The sequence below is a fragment of the Sebastes fasciatus genome, chromosome 9, assembly GCF_043250625.1.
Source record: "Sebastes fasciatus isolate fSebFas1 chromosome 9, fSebFas1.pri, whole genome shotgun sequence".
Lineage (NCBI taxonomy): Eukaryota > Metazoa > Chordata > Actinopteri > Perciformes > Sebastidae > Sebastes > Sebastes fasciatus.
In genome coordinates, this window is record NC_133803.1 from 14111498 (window position 1) to 14136680 (window position 25183).

The 25183-nt window shown below is 41.7% G+C and overlaps 1 protein-coding gene across 1 annotated transcript in view; it reads left to right on the forward strand.

Moving 5' to 3' along the window:
• Positions 1 to 4546: 4546 nt before the first annotated feature.
• oprm1 (opioid receptor, mu 1) overlaps positions 4547 to 25183 on the forward strand; it is a 36335-nt gene continuing 15698 nt past the window's right edge. The window contains exon 1 of the mRNA XM_074646196.1: positions 4547 to 5765. Within this exon, the coding sequence (XP_074502297.1) occupies positions 5509 to 5765 (257 nt within the window). The 5' untranslated portion in view covers positions 4547 to 5508. The remainder of the gene's footprint in view (positions 5766 to 25183) is intronic.

The following is a 25183-nucleotide window of genomic DNA, read 5'->3' on the forward strand; positions in this document are numbered from 1 at the left end:
AAGCCTCACTCTGAAATGTTGCGTCGCATCCACAATGCTGAAACCATCTAAATATTCAGCCATGACATTGACAGTCATTTTGGTAACACTAAACTACACTTTAACAACACCGGTGTCCCCTGGCACTCCTCTTTCCACTCTCACTCACGTTTCAACCGTCGTCTCTTCTGGTAACAAGTCACACAATGACAAATGGAATGTGAAAGATAAGAAAAAGGTTTTATTTCTCTGTAGGGTCTTTTCCTTAATGTTCTCAGACACTAATAATAACAATCTGAGCCTGTCAGTGCCAAAAACAAACACTTTTAGTGGATGTACAGTGACGGTGCCAGGTTGCCCCAAATGATTACATCACAGCTTATTTAGCTGCTGCAGCATTTTCCCTCAATCTGGACCAATTTCAAAAAGTGTTCTCCCCATTAGTCAACCACTCGAACACACTCACACAGCTCACCTGTGAAGATGTTGCTTCTGTGAAATGTAATGTTCATCCTCACCATGGCAACAGGACAAAGCCCCTACACCTCCAGCCGTTTCACCCGAGATGCACGAACCTGATGGCAATGCTTCAGAGGAATACAGATGATATTAGTGTGAATTTTTACTTTTTCTAAAGCATCAACAGTTTCTCTCTCCAAAACCTCTTAGTCAAGTATCTCTGTGGGAATGAGTGTGTAAATAACTGTTTATTCATAAGACTAGGAGGAAATAATTTTTTGGAATTTATGCCACTTATTTTACAAAGGCTGAAGAGTTATTATCTTATGTGTCTTAAAACAATACTCACAATCCCATATGGACATTAAAAGAGTTATTGTTTGCTGTAATCATTCCTCCTCTTTATAGCGGCTCTGAAGCAGTGCTGTAATTATTTTGGGATTTTTCATAGTTCAGTTATTTTCTGCAAGTTTTACTTACATGCAACAGTTCCTCTGAAATCAACAACTGCTTATAAAATCAACACAGCTCTTCTCATCATTATTATTGCATAGCCTTTTAGCACATCCTATGTCTAGAGTATCCCACCCCCACATTTCACTGCACATATTCAAAATATGAGTATGAGTATGAATATGAGTGACAAATTCTTTCAAATTTCTTTGAAAGTGTCCCAGAACTCAGAACTGGTTTTTTTTCTTCCTTTAAAGGAGCAGTGAGTAGGATTTTGCGGTATCTATGGGTGATTTTGCAGATTGCAAGCCAAGCGTGTAGAAGAACTAAGGTACGGGGGCGAAGACAGCGAGAAACGTTATCAACTCCGGCCCAAGCAGGAAAAGGTAACATTATTTGGTTTGTCCGTTCTGGGATAAGTAACATGGCGGACTCTGTGAAGAGGACCCGCTCCCTATGTGATATATAAACGACTCATTCTAAGGTATCAAAAACACAACGATTCTTATTTTCAGGTGATTATACACTAAAAAAAAAATACTTATTTATATTACATTCCTTTTCTGGCAATAGATCCCCCTAGTTGTTACACACTGGTCCTTTAATTGTTTCTCGATTATATAATTCCTTCCCAGGAAACTTCCTCTGATATTAGTGACTTGTGGTGTTCCCACTTATTTCCAAACATGATGGAGGTCTAATTGCTGTTTCAAGGCCCTCTCCACACTGCCAGGACTTTATTCTGGTGGAGAAATACTGGTTCCAAAAGTAGTAAAGTTTCACCTAAAAATTCTCAGGCTGTCTGAGGGGCAGGGGCGGAAAAATAAAAGGGGCACCAACTGCATGCGGTGGGGACCCAGCACGCAGATAGTTTTCTAGCATGTAGGGCAGCCTATTTGGCACTGCATCATGTTTTCTCCACTGGAGGGGCACCTAGAGGCACTCTATCACATTTTGTCTATACCATAGAGGCATCCAAGTAGGCATTTTATCATGCTTTCTCTTCTGGAAGGGCACCCTAGAGGGCGCTTTATTTTGTTTTCTTCACTGGAAGGGCACCCAAGAGGACCCTTTATCTTGTTTTCTCTAATGTAAGGGCACCTTGGGCAATTATCTCGTTTTCTCTACTGGAAGGGCAGCCTATGGGGAATTTTATATAATTTTCTCCACTGGAATAGCATCCAAGAGGATGTTTTATCTTGTTTTCTCTACTGGAAGGGCACCCTAGAGGGTGCTTTATCTTGTTTTCTCTTCTGGAAGGGCACCCTAGAGGGTGCTTTATCTTGTTTTCTCTAATGTAAGGGCACCCTTGGCACTTATCTAATATTCTCTACTGGAAGGGCACCCTAGAGGGCATTTCATCTAATTTTCGCCACTGGAAGGGCACCGTAGATGGCAATTTATCTTGTTTTCTCTACTGGAAGGGCACCCTAGAGGGCACTTCACCATGTTTCAGGCATCCAAGAGGGCACTTTTGCTGCGTTTCTTTCGAACATGGGGGCTCCAAGGGGGGGGGGTGGTTGTGCCCCCGAGTTGACCAGTTGTAGGACGTCAATTTCCCCCAGGTTGCTAAAACCTCCGACTTCACAGAAAAATTACAGAAGCCATGACGTCATGTTTCCTTAACAGTAACTGCAGCCCTTCTGTTAAGTGATCGCCTTCCTCAAGTGACTAATAAAGCAAAGCTGGACAAAATCCATAGTCCTAATTTGAGCCCTCAGCAGTCAGAGGCAAACAAATGAAGTGGGTCCTCTTGGTATAAAATCCCCTCTTGTTTTAAGATAGACTTGAAAAATGTGAACATATGCTTGAAATGTAACAACCATCTGTGCCCTTTTCGTGTTAATAGGGATTGTAGCACCTCTTGGTCTCACATCGATGAATCACGTACCTATCAGACACCCTGGTGTTGGGTATTTGAAAACATCTCTGTGCACTTCAAAAGATAAGATTCTCTCTCCTTATCAGCAACAAGAAAGCTCCCTCCATCCTTGCAGCTCCTTATCATCAGTTAACTCACTAATGCAATTAGCTAACAGGGTTTTTTTATAGTGTGGATTTTGTTGATTAAAGCAACTGTAAAAACAAACTTATATTAATGACTTTGAGTACTAGTTATGCTCATGTTGAGCTGTTTTACTGCAAACAGGCCTCCAGCACGTTTAGTAAATGATCTTTGCCCATTTTGTGCCTCTCTGAAACTGTAATGAGACAAGCAGGGACATTATCTTGATTAAAATCAATCCCTATTGGATTACACTCTGCTACATTCCCTCGCTCGGCTTCACTGATTACAATACAGCACCGAAAACCGAAATCAGGAGTGAGGAGACTCATCAAAGCACTACACGTACACGCACGGATAGCATGCCAGATAATCCCTGGACTCCTCCCAACTGTCAATTACTGTCCTTATTCAGGATGCATGCTGATGTCGTGGTGTTTTATTATCCAACATGATTTAGATTCTCTTGTACTCATTTTTCTGTATTGTTTGGTTATTTCGCTGAATAGAAAATGTGGTGATAACTACAGTAGCCTTCCAGCACATTGTCACTTAATGGAGAAGAGTATGGTACAGTTTATCTGATGTTCAAATGTATATTTATTGTCATTTTCAAAGAAAGGGGGGTTGGAAGGACAGGAAAAAAGGGAGTGAGGAAGGAAAAGAGGCAAGAAAGGTAGAAATGATTGAAGGTAGGGAGCAAGCAAGGGAAGAGAAATGGAAGGAAAGGAGGAAGGAAGGAACAAAGGATTTATGGAAGGGAAGATGGAAGGAAGGGAAGATGGAAGGAAGGATGGGAGCAAGAAAGGGTAAGAGAAAAGGAAGGAAAGAAGGAAAGTAACAAGAAATGAGTTAATGATGGGAGGAAGGAAAGAAGGGAGGAAGGAGTGAACAAAGATAAGTGAATGGAGGGTGGAAGTATCGGAAAGGAGGGAAAAAGGAAGAAAAGAGGAAGGAAGGATGGATGAAAGAAGAAAACAGACAAGGAGAGGAGGAAGGGGTGAACATTTATGAGATAAAGGTGGGTGGAAGGAGAGGAAAGAAGGGAGTGAGGAAGGAAAGAGGCAAGAAAAAGGATGGAAGGTAGGGAGCAAGCAAGGGAAGAAAAAAGGAACGAAAGGAGGAACGAAGGAAGGAGAGGAACATTGTTGAGAGAAAGGGGGTGGAAGGACAGGAAAGAAGGATGTGAGGAAGGAATTAACGATGGGAGGAAGGAAAGAAGGAAGGAAGGAGTGAATAAAGATAAGTGAATGGAGGGTGGAAGTATAGGAAAGGAGGGAGAAAGGAAGAAGGAAGGATGGATGAAGGAAGAAAACAGACGAGGAGAGGAGGAAGGGGTGAACATTTATGAGAGAAAGATGGGTGGAACGAGAGGAGAGAAGGGAGTGAGGAAGGAAAGAGGCAAGAAAGGTAGAAAGGATGGAAGGTAGGGAGCAAGCAAGGGAAGAGAAAATGAAGGAAAGGAGGAAGAATAAACAAGATGAATTAAAGGGGGGAGGAAGGAAGGATGGATGAAGGAAGAAAATAAGACGAGGAGAGGAGGAAGGGGTGAACATTTATGAGAGAAAGGGGGTGGAAGGAGAAGAAAGAAGGGAATTAGGAAGGAAAGAGGCAAGAAAGGTAAAAAAGGATGGAAGGTAGGGAGCAAGCAAGGGAAGAGAAAAAGAAGGAAAGAAGGATGGATGAACAAGATGAATTAAAGGTGGGGAAGAGGAAGGAAGGAAAGAAGAGGCAATAAAGGGGAGAATGATAGAGGAATAAAAATGAAGGAATAAACAAATGTGAGCGAAAATAAGGAACGGAATAGGACAGAGGAAAGAAGGGAGTGAGAAAGGAAAGAAGGAAGGAAAGGTAAAAAGGATGGAAGGTAGTGAGCAAGAAAGGGAAGGGAAAAGGAAGGAAAGGAGGAGGAATGAACAAGATGAATTAAAGGGTTGGGAAAGAGGAAGGAAGGAAGGAAGGAAGGAAGGATGAAGGAATGGTAAAAGAAGAGAAAAGGGATGAACATTGATGAGAGAAAGGTGGTTGGAAGGAGAGGAAAGAAGGGAGTGAGGAAGGAAAGAGGCAAGAAAGGTAAAAAGGATGGAAGGTAGGGAGCAAGCATGCAGAGAAAGGGAAGGAAATGAGGAGGAATGGAAAAGATGGGGAAAGAAGAAAAGAGGCAAGAAAGGGAGAATGAGAAAAAAATGAAGGAATAAACAAAATGTGAGCAAAAAGGAAAGGAACGGAATAGGACAGAAGGGAGGAAAGAAGGGAGGAAGGAACCGAGGGTAGGAAAGGATGAAAGGGAGCGAACTAACTCATCTTCACGTCGTTGCTTCTTCTTGTTCCTCGTGCAGGGCTCGCTGTGCCGCGCGAGGGTCGTTTAGTAAAAACCGAGTCTCGCGCAGGCAAGGTATTCACCCTCATCGCACGCGGACCACATTCTTCTCCAGCAGCACGGTGAGATTTTAACGAGACGAAACGCAGCAAACAACAGACAGACACAAGCACCCAGCAGGGCATCACCATCACACAGACACCGAGTCCACCCAAACAGGCACCCAAAGGAGAGGAGTAAAGACGCGCACAGAGAGCCTCTATACCTGCACACACACACCGAACCGAGCACCATGGAGAGCGCAGGTAACAACTTCTCGGACGCGAATTACAAGCTTTACAACAACAACAGCAGCAGCAGCAGCTTCTGTGGGAACTTCACCGACGGTAACGTGAGCAACCCGGTGTCTCGGTGCGACGTGGATCCGCCTGGACGCCTGGAGGACGACACCAACCCGGTTATCATCGCCATCGTTATCACCGCTCTCTACTCCATAGTGTGCGTGGTGGGGCTGGTTGGAAACGTGCTGGTCATGTACATCATCGTCAGGTAAAGAAACACAATACATGTGTGTTGGATGTGTTTTTTCTCACTTACACTTTTATAAACAGATCCTTATTCTCTAACATGACTAAGTGTAAACCTGTTGCTGTGTTAACCATATTGTACATAAAGGTGTGTGTGTGTTTGTGAGGATGAGTGAGACCATGTGAATGTGCGGTGATGTTGACAACTGCTGCCAGCTCAGCTGCTGCTGTTCGTGCGTAAAAATGCCTCCAACCTCGCAGCTCCTCCAGCGCGCAAAAAGCGAGCCAAGCCAAGAAGGGAAGGTTTTTTTTTTTTTACACAACAACAACAGGCAATATCCATAACAACAGAGGGTGTAAAGACACAACACACACTTGCTCTCTCTCTCTTGCTGTGTCTCTTTCATCCACAATACCAGTACTGAAGTGGAAAATCACATTGATGTGACAGGATACTGCACATCACTCCCATGTGAGTGCTAAACCAAAGACATTATGAATCCAGTCAGATGTCTTCATATCATCTTATGCACTGTGGCTTCAGTGGTGTGTTCCCATGTTTATTGCTGTGTTTATTCTACTTTCATGTGAATTAGATGATGAGAGGCCTTAAATAGTTTTGCTTTTAAAACAAGCAGTTGATGTGCTGAAAGTTAGCAAAATGCGTTGCTTTAGACTACAAATGTACTTCATTTATATGAAAGATGAGTATATTGGTGAGTATTATTTGTAGGGCTGCCGATCGATTAAAATATTTAATTGCGATTAATCGCATGATTGTCCATAGTTCATCGCGATTAATCGCAAATTAATCAGACTTTTTTTTTTATCTGTTCAAAATGTACCTTAAAGGGAGATTTGTCTCTTATCAACATGGGAGTGGGCAAATATGCTTGATTTATTCAAATATATGTATATATTTATTATTGGAAATCAAGTAACAACACAAAACAATGACAAATATTGTCCATAAACCCTCACAGGTACTGCAATTAGCATAAAAACATATGCTCAAATCATACAATGGCAAACTCAAGCCCAACAGGCAACAACAGCTGTCAGTGTGTCAGTGTGCTGACTTGACTGTGACTTGCCTCAAACTGCATGTGATTATCATAATGTGGGCATGTCTGGGGTACCCATAGAACCCATATTCATTCACATATCCTGAGGTCAGAGGTCAAGTGACCCCTTTGAAAAAGGCCTTGCCAGTTTTCCTTCACCAAAATTTAGCGGAAGTTTGAAGCGTTGTTTAACCTCCTTTGCGACAAGTTAGTATGACATGGTTGGTACCAATGGATTCCCATAGGTTTTTTCTAATTTCATATGATACCAGTACGTTCACGCTTTAAGATTGAGCCTGCTACAACCTAATAATCACATGTTGCGTTAAAGAATTTAGTGGCATTAAAACAAATTTGTGTTACATGTTTTTATCGCGTTAACTTTGACAGCCCTATTTATTTGGTCTTTAAACTTATCATAACTTAAAAGACATAAAAAACATGTTCCAATATGTCTTCCATTGCTTCCCCTTCTTAAATCTAGGCCACTATCATGCTGAATCTGTTCGCTCAACTAGCGACATCTCATTAATTGATATTTAAAACTTTCTTTCAAACAAATGTTGTACTATCAAGATCTCATCACAGAAGGAGCTTTTAATCTCTTTAATAACCTGTCACAAGGAGTAGGAGATAATAATACATGATGAGTGGTGCACAAATGAAACATTTCACTGGCCACTTGCTCTTTTCTTTCTTCTGATCTCACATTCATTTCACACAGTGAATTAACTTCTTAACAATGGCAGGCACAAACAACTCAGTATTAGGAAAGTCTATTAGTTTAAATGTCTCACACAAGCTGGATATCTCCCATTTTCATACATTGATATTAACAATGTAATGAATATGAATACACTTTTGTGTTAACTCAAAGCTAGTGTTGGTAGTGTTCTTCAAATAATTCTTTGTTATATTTGCTGAAATTGCTGAGATGCTGACATGTAGTGTAAAGCGCTTTGAGTGGTCGGTTTAACCATCCAGAATCGAGTATTTAACAACGCAGTGTAATAATCAATAATCAATAATAATAATAAAAAGTAAAAAAATACGGTATCTGTGGCTGTCGCAGGAGAATCGAAGAACGTATATTGATAAGAAGTGAAAGTCAATTGTTCGTTCAATTGCAACATCAGCGACCAGCAGCAAAGCTACGCTTCCGCCATTTTGGACTGAAAGCGACTACTGGACGCCAGTAAAACGTCAGCCTGCAAAGTGCCGTACAAAAGTAAAATAAAATTATTTCTATTCTATTGTCACAATTTTAATGTCTCTACCAAAATGGCCTGTGTTGAACAATCAAAATATTATATATATGCATACTATTTTAACTGTTTACTTACATACTTATCCCTTAATTAAACTTTTTTTGCCCGGCTGTTTCCCAGAGGAGCATAAAATGAGCGATGGACATAAATGGAATTAAGGAAAATCCAGCACAAAGATTTTGAGAACAATCTCAAACTTTTTCATGTCAAGGACCTTCAAAATCGACGTCCAATAGACCACAGACCATGGATGTATAAGAGGATGCGCCCTGTGCTTTTGCCTTTCTGGTTAGTAAATAGCCTACAACTACATTAAATTCTGCTCATGTCGTGCTACTAGCACTGCTAGCTACTGGCCGATAGCCGGTTGTTTAGGAACAGAGACGTTAATACATTCACCACGGTACAGGTTTACAGCATACAGCCCATGGGTGCATTATAGGATGATAAAAGTGATGAATATATATCTATATAATCAATATATCTATTATTACAGCCGCACACAGCTAGCAGGAAGCTGGCAGAACTGGGTATGTCATATAAACGTGCAATGCGGTGCATGCTTCTACACTCTTTGGCATCAACGCAGTCTAGCTTTAAGACATATTGAAAGTCACCTGTTGTGCATCAGCCCACTGAGGTGGATTTCACAGGTGGCGCCTTTAATTACACATGGAAGTCTGACATTTATGTTGGTTAAATGCTCCCCAGCTGATACTACATTATTCCACTTGAGCCTCTCTCGGGTAATAAAAGTCACTAGTTAGATGAAGCAGTTGGAGAATGAGGACAAAACAGGTGAGAGATGAAAAAAGCTGGATAGAGTGGAGGCTTGAGTGGGAGAGAGAGATTGATGAGCAATGAGAAAGCTCAGGAGGACGGAGATAAAGGTGGGAGTGGTCCACCTTCGTTTTTCCACCTTGTGATTACCCACTTTGCAGGTCTGATAGAATCAGTGAAGGGTGGCCGAGTGGAGGATTTGCTGTGCTGCACTTGTCAGAGAGGTGCTTAAATGGCTTTTAAATTGAAAACAACGCCACTTAATTAGATAAATTACAGTGTTAAAAGAAGAAAAGACTTCTCTATTTTGATTTATGTCTCTATTACGGCTATAATATATTATCATTACTTTGTTACACCTATTATTCTCCTCACTGTTTCCCGGGCAGATGCAGCAGCATTAAGCGAATGCTCATTTGCCAGACTGCACATATTTCAGTCTAAGTGCTTCCCCTCTCTGTTTTGTTAAAGAATGAATGCACACATCGATGCAGGATGTTTTCTGCTTCTATGTCGGATTTTTTTCTATCCCAAACTACTTAAAGGGATAGTCCGGGTGTTTTGAAGTGGAACCCACTTCATTTAAACCTGACAGAAACAACATAAAACTTGTTGTGGTTGGTCTTTCCACTGGTTTCTTCAGTAACCCAGAATTGACAAACCACTGGAGTTAACCCCCGCCACTCCACTCACCTGCCGGGAAACAAGAAATGGGTAACCTCTGTTGGTCTTGAGAAGCTGCAGCATTTGTTTCTGCACAAACTACTATTTCCACTATACATTCACCTGATATTCTCAGAGCTAAACTAACTCTCTCTTCAACTCCGCTAGCTCATTTGTTTGCTCACACCATCACACACATTCGCCACTGCTCTCTCTCTCTCTCTTTCTTGCTTCACCACTCACTTCCCACGTTCACACACACTCTACGCACTGGCTCTGCTATTTTCCAAATGACCTACCCTACTCTTACAAAAAACTAGCTCTAAATAGGACCATTTGCGTTTTCACGTTGGCCACCATAGTTCTCCAGCACGCTTGGAACACACTGCTAGATGTGTACACCATATTTAGAATATTTTCACCGCTTTACCTTGCCATCAGGCTGCCGTTTCCGACGGAGAACTGAACTGAAAGTGAAACTTATCTATGCTCTCTTCAAAGCCACCACACATGGGAGAAGTTTGCCTTCAGGACTTTCTGCCAGAAAGGGTTTATTTTAACCCAAACCACCACCTCCTTTCCTAAACCTAACCAAGTAGGTTTGTTGCCAATGTAGCGGAGTTAATGATTACACTTGCCATTACTAACTCTGTCTTAATATGTTTATATGTATGTACACTGAATGAATGTATTATATGTCATCTGTTTCAATATCGTGTTATTTACTTTATTATTTACTTTATTATTTAATTATTATTCATTTTATATATTATTTACTTTATTATTTAATTATTATTATTCATTTTATATATTATTTACTCTGATATCTGATTATAATGGAGGTTGCCATGGAGACCGTTGTGTGTACGTAGCATTAGCGCCCTCTACTGCGCCCCTGCAGACTTGACAGGTGCACCCCGCATCTCGTCAACAGTCTGCATGTGCCGTCTCCGTGGTAGGTTGACTTTGAATTATCTCCGTAAATATAAAGAGCATAAGCCTTGTTTTTATGGGTAAAATTGTGTTTCTGTAAATTGTATGTCGAGCTAAGCTTACAAAGTACTAGAGAAAATGCTGAATGTTGATATTAGTTGCCTCTTTGATTGTACTTTGTTGAACACGCCACGTTGTCGGTGACTTTGCTAGCTTAGTTAAAGCTAGCTGGCTAATCAACAGCAACTTCAACTGATATCATTTTGTTTTAGCATCTTTGAGAAGCTTTGCCGCTGTGAGACTGACTGTGGGAGATCTAACATCATCTCTGTATTATCAGGTACATGTTGTATATTTTTATATTTGTATTAATGTTAGCTTATATGTAAATAACTTGTAAACAGTCTGCATGTGCCGTCTCCGTGCATCTTTGAGAAGCTTTGCCGCTGTGAGACTGACTGTGGGAGATCTAACATCATCTCTGTATTATCAGGTACATGTTGTATATTTTTATATTTGTATTAATGTTAGCTTATATGTAAATAACTTGTAAACAGTCTGCATGTGCCGTCTCCGTGCATCTTTGAGAAGCTTTGTCGCTGTGAGACTGACTGTGGGAGATCTAACATCATCTCTGTATTATCAGAATAAATGGCGAGTTGGAGCCAAAAGTGACGGTGTGTGGACATCATTAATAACACAACGCAAAGAGAGAGTACACAACTGCTACACCTAAACCAAAGGAGAATTCTGGCAGAAAGAAAGCCCTTAAGGAAAAATTCTCACACAGACTCCATTGACAAAAACAGTATAGAGAAGTTTCACTTTCAGTTCAGTCCCCCGTTGAAGATATTCTAAATATAGTTTAAGTGGCTAAAACATGTTTTGCTGCTGGCCCCGTCCACAGAGGTACATTGCTTTGCTTCCGTGCTGGTACTCCTCCTTGTTTTTCCAAACACTGCGGTGTAGGTAATACACCGACTATGGATAAGTACTTCATACAACTCCACTTCGAAACACCCAAACTATCCCTTTAAGGCAGATCTGCCCATTCAGAGTAAACTTTACTGCATTGCATTTTTAAAGGGAGGGTATATGATAATGATGTTATATGATTGAACTATTAAATAAAAAGCATTAACATGTCAAAGTACGCAGAGTAATGAGAAAACATCATGCCATTCCCAAGTTTGAACAGCAACACAGAGCCTTAATGTCCAAATCAACAACACATTCCTTATCTGTAGACAGACATTTGCAGCCTGTGCATACAACTGATTATCAGTCATAAATATACAACCACCTGCCCCCGTGTAGCCTGACTAGAACCAAAAATGAGCCACAATTAATAAGAAAAACAGATATTGACACCGCAGCAGGTGCAACAAGCATTATTAAAATCTACATAAATTAAATAACCTACCACTTTAACAGCAAAATAAAGCATCACCAAGGCAACCAACACAGAGATGTGTAGATAATATAAACTCCACAGCCCACAAACATGCACACTAAAGCAAAAAGAGAGCCTGCTTAGTTTTTGCACATTGCGTAGCATGCACACACAATGCTACATTGCTAGGCAACACACATTCTCATCTGTACAGTGAGTTACAACAATCAGTGAGTTTGTTGTTGTTGTACTCACCTGTCTCGATGCCCTTCTGTGAGTATGCTCTATGTTCAAATTCTCTGCTCCTTCATTCTCAAAGCATAATATAACCAGTCCACCCAGCCTCTCTGTCCCACTATAATCAGTCCACCCAGCCTCTCTGTCCCACTATAACCAGTCCACTCAGCCCCTCTTTGCCACTGCGCTCCTAAAGGGTTTCAAACATGTTTAGGCTGAATGAGTGCTCAACAATCACAACTATAACAGGGATTATTGTCAAAACAGCGGAAAGGCCTCACAATGGGCAACTCCGGGGTCTTAAAAGTGAAGCCAATGTGCCTTAAACTTGCATTCTTTCTAATAGCCAGCAGGGGACGACTCCTCTTGTTGCAAAAAGAAGTCTGTTTGTATAGAAGTCTATGAGATAATGACCCTACTTCTCATTTGATTTACTACCACAGTAAACATTGTAAACATGAGTTTATAGTCTCAATCACTAGTTTCAAGTATTTTCAATACAGCATGATGTTCATTGAGTAAATTATGGTCCCATTTAGAGTCAAATAGACAATTTAAGTCTTTACTAAAGCAGGGGATGCTTTAGGGGGTGGCTACCTTGTGATTGGCAGGTGGCTACCACGGCGTTGTCTGGTCTTGGAGTTGTCCCTTTCACAGTGTGTTTTCAGTTCATGAAAGTTATTGAAACCTTTTCGGTCGCTTATAAATGTCTTATTCAGCATTTGGTTGTACTTAGCTCCACCCTTTTCATGTCACTTCTGGTTGCAAATAACCAAGATGGTGTCAGCCAAAAGTCAAGCTGGCAAAATGCCGAACTCCAGGCTGAAAAACAGCAGTCTACAAACCAATGGGGGACGTCACGGTGACTACAGCCTCACACACTTAACAGTAACGGTAACAGTTCCTAAGCGAATGTAGAAGTCACTGCTGGAGGATCCACCATGAGCATGTTAGCATTTAACATGTTAACCAGTACCTGCCTTCGCCCAATGTCGGCTGGGATCGGCTCCAGCCCCCCCGCGACTCCTAACGGGATAAGCGGTTGCAGATGGATGGATGGATGGATGGATGTTAACCAGACACCAGCATGTGGCTGTTGGTCACTTAGCGTGCTTGCCGAGCGGCGCATTCAATCTTGATTAAGGTAGATGCAGCCGCCTTTTTAACTTATGCTGAGGTGAAGCTAATCTTAACTATAATAATTATGACGTCACCTTCAACTGTGTGCAATGTCAACTCTCTGGACCCGGAGCTATCTGCAGCACTACCCTCCTAAAGACAAACCGATAGCTAATTATTTTCTGCTGCAGCTGATTAGGCTCCTTTCTTTTGGTTTCATTGTCACATGCTTACTTTAATTATTATTTTTCATGTGATTTTGTACTTAATCTGTAGTGCATGAGACTTGAAATGTAGCGTAGTACAATACTTAAAGATAAGAAAATACTTATGAACAAGACTCGGTCAAAACCGAGTATATGTCTGGACACTGTACGGTCAGTCTGTGATTTTTTGGCTAAATTGTTACACAAATAGTCAGTGGTCATGTCTATAATGTTAAATCCAGCAGTACATGTCCACCAGGTCTGGCGAGGACACTAGGGGACACGCTGCTCCACTCAACTGGCCGTTCAAGCGGTGAGGTACCCTAATGTGGAATTCACCTGATTGGTTTTCTGCTCGCCGTTTCAAACAGGAAACAACATGGCGGCCTGCTCGTAAACTGTCTGTTATTCCGTCTAAACAATCCACCAAAAAATCTCCTCCTGAAAACATTTTAAATGAGAAATAAGCTATGCCACTGCTGAATCTTGTTTCCTTTTACAACTAGATCGCCTAGTTTCACAGCTTGGTCCAAAAGTAAATGTAATTTGTTACTTCCACCTCTGCCACTGGCTCTTCCATAGCAACACATTGAAGTGGAAAACGAAGGGAGAGCACATGGCAAACTGAAGTGAAATCACCTTTTGAAGTGTAAGTTATGCACCAGCATCATTTTAACGACGAGATCTATGTCTGCAGCTGTCTGGCAAGGCTACAAGAGTGTTTATGATGTATGAGTTGGTATACAAGCTCGCATTATATATTCCAAAGTAGTTTGTCTACGAAGTAGATAATAGATGGGAGGGACGTTACTTGAGCTTTAGCTCTCTCATCCTCGGCTGTTCTGTGGGAACAGATTTAGGACGACAAACCCGTCCCCTGCTTTCTCTCCACGGTAATGAAATGGTAACGACTTAACAAGCAGTGTGTGTGTGTGAATGCGAGCTGAGGGTGTTTGTGACCGAGGAAAGTTTTGTGTATTCTGACTGAATTAGAGGTAAAGGGAATTGGGAGGAAGGTAAAGGATGTGTCTCATTCCTCTGAGAACCACAATCCATCAGGGTCATTAACATTCATCAAGCTCTTTGTCTGTCTCTCTTTTCTCTGCCCGTCTTTTTTCTCTCTGTGGGCACATCGAGATTGAACAGCCATTTAGCTAATGACACACAGTGGATATTTACTGTTAAATGGAAAAATAGTCTTGACCTCTCCGTCCCCACTTTACAATCATGGCCTTTTTTGTGAGATTAAATAGAGACAGCGGTGGATGGGAGATGTTTTTTCCCCTCACTATCTGAGTACTGATAACCTTAAAGCCATAAAACATTTCTCCCTCACTCTTTATCTCCCCGTCCTCTCGTGTCCCTCTCTCCCTCGTCTGTTCACTTACATCCGCAAACTTCTTGTGAGCAAACAAACACAACCAGATATCTGCATGCTCAATCGGAAAAATCAATCGCGGTTGAACAGCAAACCGCTGTTTTCCACAAGGAATATGCTGCCAGTGCAGAGTGCTTCCTGTTACCATGGAAACACTGGGAGGCGTTTTGAGCATGGTGAGTGCAAAATGACTCCACCACCTCCTCAAACCCCTGCATCCATCCACCATCCAGCTAGATGAGCAGCTTCACCTGATTTGGTTCACATCAGCAGCCGAAGCATTTCGAAAACTTTGGATGTTAAAGAGGCTTTTGAACATCTGCACCCGCCGACCTGGACGCTGTTTGCGCCATATGTAGCAGCACAACAACTGCGACCATGTATTATTCTGGTATCTCCTCGCAAATTTTCCATGACCCTTCTCTCTGATGTAACTTCTAAACATTTGTGTCTGAACCCAGTCAAATGAAATATGATGTTATGATGAGCGTCAACACAAACTGCTTCACAAGACTAATGTCATAGATTCCCACTAATGTTTCTCTCTAATGGGTTTCTCGTGGCTCCCGCTGCCCGACATGACAAACAACCTCAGGCTGAGTTTCAAACAACTAACCTGCAGTCTTTTGATGTGCTGACGGCAGCCAGGTTGATGCTCGGCAATAATCCAGGCATCTTAAAACCTTTTCTCATAATAATTTCTAGTGCTTGTAGCGATTGTAAGCAAACAAAAAAGCAGAGCATCTTTGCGAATTTACATTCTTATGTCTGTAAAGGGGAGACTCGTGGGTACCCATAGAACCCATTTTCATTCACATATCTTGAGGTCAGAGGTCAAGGGACCCCTTTGAAAATGGCCATGCTAGTTTTTTTTGCCAATTTTTCGCACAAGTTTGGAGCGTTATTTAGCCTCTTTTGGAACAAGCCAGTATGACATGGTTGGTACCAATGGATTCCTTAGGTGTTTTAGTTTCATATGATGCCAGTACCATCACTCGCTTTAAAACTGAGCCCGCTACAACCTAAAAACCGAAGTTGCGTTAATGCGTTAACTTTGCAAGTCCTAATTCTATTTTAAAGCAATAGTGACATACCCATATATACATTAAAAGGGTTTTGGTCGCTGTAATTGTTTCTCCAGTCCATACTGGCCGCTTCCTAAGGCAATTTAAATGTAAGTAATGGGGAGACAAAATCGTTTTCTGTATAAATGACTTCTAAAGTTCAGCTGAAGTTAACAGTCTGACTCTGTCTTTCTTTTCAGTAACAACTTCCTTTCAGCTGCTGCTCAGCAAGAAAATACTGTCCAGGGAAGCACAAAGAGGGAAATGCATACTAAAAAGACTGTAACTCTGGAAGATAACCACTTGATTTGTCTAACTCAGACTGCAGAGGCCTCCTATTAAGAAGAACTTCACAATACATTTTTACAGAGAACAAGGACTGCGGATTTTGTCCCCCATCACTTACATCAACATGCTTTAGGAAGGGATTTCTTTAAGGCCACTATGGACAGGAGGAATGATTATAGCAAACAAAAGGCTAATCTTTTCTTAGTACATACAAGAATGTTAGTAATGTTTTAAGATTGACTTGCAAACGCATCCTTTAAAGCTTCAGTAGGCAGAATATTTTTGGCATCATTTGGCAAAAATTCAATAATAATCTTTCATCATATCGTAATTCAAGTGTTCTGAGAGAAAACTAGACTTCTGCACCTCCTCATGGCTCTGTTTTCAGGTTTTAAAAAATCTAGCTTGTGACGGGAGACTTTGACCAATCACAGGTCATTTCAGAGAGAGAGCGTTGCCATTGGCTGTTTATTCAATGGAGGCAGCTGTCTATCACTGTCTAAAGTTTGCTCTGGCTGGTGGGCTGTGCTTGGTATTTCCTCAACTGATCTCAACATGGCTACAATAACAGAATATTGATTCATATTTGATCAGCGCTGCCTAGTTTGACCATTTGATCAGAGTTTGCGAGTGATTGACAGCTGCTCAGAGACGGCAAGGCTCCAGCTCAGCTCTGATTGGTTGTTTTCCTCCGGTCTGTGAAATCTTGCAGATGCCATTAGGAGCACCGGAGGACACAGAGGCTCATGATTTTTTTCAGATTACCTGTCTCATGCACTACTGTCAGGATATAGTGACCATTTTATTAAAATAACTTTTTAAAATATTTGCTCCAATCTCACCTACTGCTGCTTTAAGATAGACTTGCAAACCTATTCTTTAAAACAGCCACACTTTATGCAAAACGAAATATGTTTTTTCTTCTTTTTTTTTTTTTAGAGGTACTGCATTTAAATTCTTAGAATAGCATTTTACACACTATAGTTATCAACTACAATCAATAGGAGGTGTGTGGGATAAAAGAGAATGGTTTCCCCCTTATTAACACAAATTCGTCACTGGATTTTTACCAAGAAAAAACGCATACAAATCAACCCTCTAGATCACTGACTTCATTTTAAAGCTTCTCTTTGATGACAGGCTTGTGAATAGATCCTGGTTACTTGAAAAGTGAGGATACCTTTCATGTGTATTCATGAACACCCTCATGCATGATGAATGTGAGTTCTGCTCATGTGACTGTGAACGCATACTGGCTGACACAACATAGGAGCATCCAGCCTATGGATTTCTTTCAGGTATACACAGAAGAAGATGTGTAAACCGACTGAACAGGCAGCAGATGTTCGTGCCTCCAGCAGTCCCGAACCTCAGAGTAACATCTGTCTTTTGCATTGTTGCATTCCTTTGTGTGTTTGTGCGTAGTGCACAGTACTCGGCACATCCTTCTCTCACCTCTTCACAAGCTGTAAACACTTGAGGCCAGGCGCCCTGACCTCAGTTTTCAGCTGTACAGCGCTGAATGAACACCCGGCCATTGTGAACTATGGCCTTGATTGCCTTTTAACCAATGACAAGTGGACAGCTTGATTATTGCCGTACGGCTGTGGAGTTTATGCTGCAAGGCAAGGCAAGGCAAGGCAGCTTTATTTGTATAGCACATTTCAACAACAGGGCAATTCAAAGTGCTTTACAGAAACATTCAAGAACATTGCGAGAAACATTCAAGAACATTGCGATTGCAATTACTTTGTTTGCTTTAGAGCACTGACAAACTCACCTGGCACAAAGTGAATCAAGAAAAATTTATTCAGGGCCTAACCCCCGCCCCCGGGAACAATAAAAGGATCAGAGAATGAATATTAATTGCTTGACTTGTGCGTTTACCAGAAAGAAAGAGGTTGACAGCTCATTGTGAGACTCAGTGAGAGGAGAATTCTGCATGCTGCTTTTCTAAATTTGTGTGTCTGCGCACAACGGGGTGGTACAGAGTCTAATTTCTTGTTTGGAGACAATTGAGTAGACATTGCAGAGAGCTAATTAGTCTGTCCTTCCTGTGTGTATGTGTATGAGTAATGAGCACCACTGGACACCGCTGGAGAATTAGAGCCCTGGAAGTCTGGATTCAACAGGAGTTGTTCTGTTCAACTCAGGAAAAGGAACGAAAGACAGAAAGACAAAGACAGAGAAGATCACTCATTCATGGCCAGTGAGGTTGTAAAATCTTCAAAATGTGACAGACCTAGATCATGGAGAATGACGAGCGGGAAAACCGCAAAAATAAAACAAAGCTATTTATTCGAGGAATGTAGCGAGCACTGAGAAAGTTAGAGCCAGAACAGAGAGACGATGACTAACTTAAGACAAGGGAACAAAAGACAGATCTTTTCTCTTTCTCTACTCGATGACTGATGGGTGCTCTCGGCTCTTTTGTCCATCTGTCAATTACAAAGTGACTCACTCACTTATCCCGATTCTGCTCTTTATACTCTATGACAGGTGCGGTTAAACATGTCCTTCTTCATCAAGGCTGGCATTTCAAAGCACCAGAGGGTATCGCAGATTTGTTCTCCAAATCAATTTGACGATGTTGTTAAAGCCCCCCTACTTGTAACTGTCTGAAACCTTCTGTACATCTTTTTATCTTTTCAAAAATGCAGATTTCAACAAGAATGGCTTACTGTTGCAAAGTGCAATGGATGAGCAAACAAAACAAAGCAAAGAACGTCAACTGATGACATCAACCGCAGTAAAAGTCGTTACAGTTTGAGAGCTTCCAAACCTTTGCACTGCTGTGTACTGTACAACGGTTGCACTTATTGAATGTTGTTGAGTTTAAGTATCTTGGGGTCTTGTTCACGAGTGAGGGTAAAATGGAGCGGGAGATGGACAGGTGGTTCGGTGCAGCATCAGCAGTTATGCGGGCGTCATACCGGATCATTGTGGGGAAAAGGGGAGCCGAGCCGGAAGTCAAAGCTCTTGATTTACCCGTCCATCTACATTCTGACCCTTACTTGGTCATGGTCATGAGCTTTGGGTAGTGACCAAAAGAATGAGATCGCGGATACAAGCAGCCGAAATGAGCTTCCTTCGTAGGGTGGCTAGGCCCAGACACACCAACCCAGTATCAGTTCTTCGCCTCACGTTGCCTTTGTCTTGGTGTTGCACTTGAACACCCCGCAAAAACTACAACTGAGGGCCAACTACCACGTACATTCTGAGCCTGCGTGAGATGAAATAACGCTCCATGCCAGCAGGTGGCGTTAGTCTGTATTCGTCATTCAAAAAGAGAAACCGGAAGACTGAGGACTGCAGATATACAAGCCATCATAAGTTTTTATGCTACGTACATGAAACAAAGCGGTGTTTGCCGACCATTTTCACACCACTCTCACTCACCACTTAGCTTCATTCCAGATATCGCTGTGAAAATATCCGTGTATTGGAATGATAAGATGAGATGAAGATGAAAAATGAGAAGAGCCTTCTGTGTGTGCCCTCCTGACTTTACTCGTTTGCTTGCTTTCCTCACTTCCGTTTCTCTTCTCATGCACTGATTTGTGAAGCTGAACAGGCGATCAGAGTGATTTCTCTCACTGACGACCTCCGCCGCCGATTCAACATGCTGAGTCGGCCGTAAAAACTCTGAAATGGGCAGACTACAGCTAATGGTGTGGGACACACCGCAAAAACTAAGTCAGACGGCTTACTGACGGCCCCAAACTGTCCGACGACCAACCGTCGGCTTTAGAGATAGTTCCAACCCTCACCTATGGTCATGAGCTTTTGGTAGTGACCGAAAGAATAAGATCGTGGATATGAGTGGCCAAAATGAGCTTCCTTTGTAGGGTGGCTGGGCCAAGCCTTAGAGATAGGGTGAGGAGGTCAGACATCCGGAGGGAGCTAGAGGTAGAGCCGCTGCTTCTTTGCATCAAAAGGGGCCAGCTGAGGTGGTTCGGGCATATGATCAGCATGTCTCCTGGACGTCTCCCTTTAGACGTTTTCTGGGCACATCCACCTGGTAAGAGGCTCTGGGGTAGACCCAGAACACACTGGAGAGATTATATTTCTCGCTTGGCCTAGGAACGCCTCGGGGTCCACCAGGAAAAGCTGGAAAACGTTGCTGGGGAGAGGGGTGTCTGAAATACCCTGCTGAGCCTGCTGCCGCCGCGACCCAGCCCCAGCAGAAGAAAATGGATGGATTGGATGGATGGATATAAGACTGGGGCCAAGGGCACAGAGAGACCCTTAGTAGAAGATCTTCAGTACATTAACATAGTGTTCCTAAGCAACAAGCTATAAACTCTTCTCGAGCTCCCTGTTTCCATTAGGATCTGGGTTTGTCCTAAATTATTTCTTTTTGTCATATTTGCAGTGATGGAAAACCATTATGGGAGTGAATCACGGACGAAGTGGGCAGCGATTGTCAAACCCATGAGCAAAACACAATACAGTGGCTGTTGAATACATGTGATGTGTGCAATTTATGCCATTGTTATCTAGATTTTCCCATTTAGAGGCTGTTTGAAGTGTTTTGCTAAATTCAAGCATCTCTTAACGAGGCCAAGTTTGGGTTGTTTGGGTTTTCATTGTGAGATGAACAGCTGTGTCCTAAAACATGAATTTACAGGTCTTTTTTGGAGTTTTATTGTGTTCTAGTGCCAAAAAATAATTAGCAAACACCAACAATTTCATTTTAACCGGTTGTTTTGGAAGTTAAATACAAATTGTACACATTTTCACATAAAATTTTCTACATTTATTTGATCGATTTAGTCTTTGGTTCATCATTCATTTCACTACAACATGGCTAGCAACTTTCAGGGGCATGGAACTAGCATGGAAAGGTGATCCATCACACTGCTGCTGCCGTTAAGGTTGCCGGAAAATATTGTGTGATACGAAAACTGCAAATTCGAAAACATCACACAACAACACACAGATTAAAGGCTGCAGTTAATAGGAGAATATGTTACAGAACACAAGTAAAAAAAAAATTATTCTTCCTTTACTGTAAAGGAGGCCATGAAGCGGCTACAAAAACAGAAGGAGAGAAATGGGTTAGTGTGTGTCGGGACATGTCTGCGGATGATTTGAATCAATTACCAGGCATTTTCTACCACCTCCTTCATTAGCATGTGTGCACGTGGTAGGAGAGGATGTGTTACACCTTTAACAGTGACTGTGGATCAATTGTACATCTGCTGAGTTTCCACCCGATTGGAGTGTGTCTTTGTGTGTCCATGGGTATTGATCTCCTTACATCAATTTCAGTCACGCCAATCACGGGCGATCGATATGTTGATGGTTGTTTCCATGAAATGCTTACCTCAGTGGGCACATGGTGTAAAGCTTCTGACAAAACTGTCAGAATAGAACCCAAAAGCACAAAAAGGAGGCAGTTTAACAGTAAAGTTAAGCTTTTACTTAATAGGGCAGGCAAAGGTCACTACCGGGAAATCATTCCAAATAGGCAAGGTCCAGGAAAACTAGTTAGCCTATGCTGCTACATGAGAATCAAGCCGATTTTGGGCCCGGTTCCCCCGTCCCGTCAATCGTTACTAAAGACCAGATTTTTTGATGGTTCTAAAGATTATCTTGCCAGATATTCCGGTGGTGTGACATATGTTAATTGTGTTTTTTACATCCCACGATCGGCTCGGAAGTCCATCCTGGCCGCACCGATTTCAAATCATGAATATTAAACATGTTCGATATTTACGATCGGATTCCTGTTGTGTGTGATGAAAGGCAGTTTTGGTCACGTTTTGGATGTGGGCATCGAAAGTTAGATTACAATCTTCAAAATATGATGACACCGAGGTTTTTAGCCTGGTGCCTTGGACTAAATGAAATTCTTTCCTTCTGTTATTTTTGTTGGATCGTATCCACGATCTTATTCTTTCGGTCACTACCCAAAGCTCATGACCATAGGTGAGGATTGGAACGTAGATGGACTGGTAAATCAAGAGCTTTGCCTTCCAACTGTCCAACTGGTCCAACAGCTGGAAAACATTGCTGGGGAGAGGAGTAATTCCCTGCTAAGCCTGCGACCTCTCCAGTGGACAGAACTCACATCTGCACATCTGTCACAACAGTGTCTCTGTCTGACAGCCTGAATGAAACACGCTCAGTCAGGTTTGTCTCTCTGACTTTTTGGCTTGTAGCTTATCTGTGTGTTTACACATTTGTTTCTCGGTGTGTATGCAAGTAACAGCTCAGGAAATGTGCATTGTGTGGACAGCTTCAGTCAAATTCAGAGATGACTCACAGTGGCATGCATACTGGTATACTGATCCACACACACACACACACACACACACACACACACACACACACACACACACACACACACACACAACTGTCACACGCATGGATGCTTGAAGTTCCTAACAGACACTCCATTGTTTGTTTATCAGTCTGACGTATGTTTGTCCGTCTGCTCTCTCTCTTAAGATTAAGGTGGAATTAGAGTGGTGGAGATAGGGAAGGTTAAACTGAGGATAAGGCAGACCTAAAAACAGAAGGGCAGGATGTAATAGAGAGGAGCTCATGCAGAGCTCGCTTTTCTTACTAATGCAAAGACTAGTGCAACTAGTGCAACATGTTGCCACTTTCTCCATCCAGAAATACACTTTGCCTGTTGCTTGAGTATTTTTGGCTGAGAGGATAACACTCACCACACCCTCCTATTTTTGTTCCACTTCAGCCAACCCCTTTTCCCATATCGCTGGTACTTATATGAATGAAAATAGCAGCCATGCTTGCTACGCTTGTGGAGTTTGTTATCAATCATTAAATGGTATCTTTTTCTCTTTCTGACACACAAAAACGTAATTTCAAGGATTCAGGGTAATGCATAATTTCATCACTCATTGAGAGTTTCTATGACAACACAGTTTTTGGTGAAAAAGTGTTTAATGAAGTGGCCTGCTCAGGCGTGGAAGTGCTGTTTGATGAGTGATAAGCCATGAATCTCTGCATGTTAGTGATGAATCATTTCTCTAAAACTGGATTTCAGACTGTGATGAGAACCCATTACCAGTCACTCAACATGTTGCCTCAGATGTCCCACTTCTATTCTACCCAAATACGTCATTATGTGCTTTTATTCCTTGCTTTCTTTTTTTCCTCTCTTTTCATGTCAAATCAATTTTATTAGCATAGCCTTTAATAAGAACAATCAATGTCATCCCAACATCAATGTACCTGAACCTCTACTGGAAGTAACATATTGAGTCATAGTTTGGCGTCTTATTTTTCCCCACATAAAGCTGCAAAGAGCACTATTTGACCACAGTGGGCGGAAAGACTCCACACACATACAGTACATTAGACTGGCAATACGTCATCCAGAGTAGGCTGTCATGACCTTTTTAGGGGAAAACAATCCCGTGTCCCTCATAGACGGCAACATCGTAAAGAGAAGAAGTTGAAACATGTCTCCAAACTTCTACTTTAAACAAACCGATAGTAGTAATAATGCTATGCCAAGAAGTTACTGTGTGGTTGGTTGAACCAACAATAAGTCCAAAAACGCCGATCTCCGATTTGTTCCTCTTCCATGTCCTAAGAAAGCTATAATAGAGCTATAGACCAGACCAGCATGGCGTCATCGCCGAGGCTGCGCTCCCTTTTGGGGGAAATAAGCTCGCTGTCACAGGAGAGAAAATGGAAAATGACGAAAAGCTGTTGTGTAACACGTTAACCGAGGCTTTCACATCGAGATTTGAGGCACATACAATACGTGAATATTCACTGTTAGAGTGGAAAATTACTAAAGGATGCTGGTGACAGTGTCTAGCATGGCTAGATAACGTTAGCTTGAGTGGGAGGCTGCTGCAGTAATACAGTCGTATATTAACGTTATAGCAGCATCAGACTGTCGTCTCAAACTAAATCTCAGCCTACAGATCAAACAGTTGGCTATTAACAGGCTGCTTACTTACAGACACTTAGCCTAACGTGATTCAATCAAATATGTATAGAAGTCTGGATAAGCAATATCCGGCCACTGTGTTGGACGAGGGAAGACTGAAGGGACATGACGTGATTAACATTAATTTATTAAGGTATCGCGAATCCTCAGGTTTAGGCAAGGTCGCAAAATACCTATTAGATGATGTCACGGTGACTTCGTCCACTTTTTATATACAGTCTATGATCCTATAGCCTGAAAGATAATTCTGTAAAAGGCTTTCCTTAGGTCTAACACATTTTAATGTTTAGCCACATAGAGCTGCATACTCTACCTTGGCTGGAGACTGTTTCTTTGAAAGAGAGCGAGGAGAGGGAATTTCTCTGCATGTAGTAGTATTATTATACAAACCAGTTTTGTTTTGGTTTTGTTGTTTTTTGGTTTTCCAATAACCCAAAAACGGAAAGCTGCAAAGAGGGGTGTTTATTCTGGCAAGCCTTTCACAACACGTGTATCATTTGATTTACGGTTAATTAAAAAATTATTGCTTTTTGATATTACCCGCTTTTTCTCTTTTGAGCTCATTACTATTTAAGTATTAGCCTTTTGAAGCTTTCCTCGAGCAGTTACTGTGTCATCTTAATACATTTAGAAACATCTCTTACAGCCTTTATATCAGTGTCAGGATAAAAGTGTTATATCTCGATCACTCTGTCATGGCCACTGACAATGTGAGTGTGTGGGGCAGTTTACCGACATTTAAGGCTGCTTTGGGATCTGTTTCCCCTGCAGCGAAATCCCAGCGGTGCCTGTCTAATGACTTCCATTTACTGGGATGATTTTCAAGAGAGTAAAAACACAATAATTGCGGCTTACTTCAGTTCAGCTTGTACCATAAGGGAAATATGGTTTGCAAACAAATTAACACTAATAAAGCAATAAGTATCCACTTTCATGTCGACAGAAGAGAGAAGTCATTTATTCTTTGTCTCTAATGGCTAATGCCTCCTGGTATTCATTTCAGTCTTTGGTGGCCCAAGGCTGGGACAAACAGTTTATACTGTATATCAAAATGTAAAAACAAAGTGGTTGAAATAAACTATTACTAAATCTCAGTATCATTTGTACA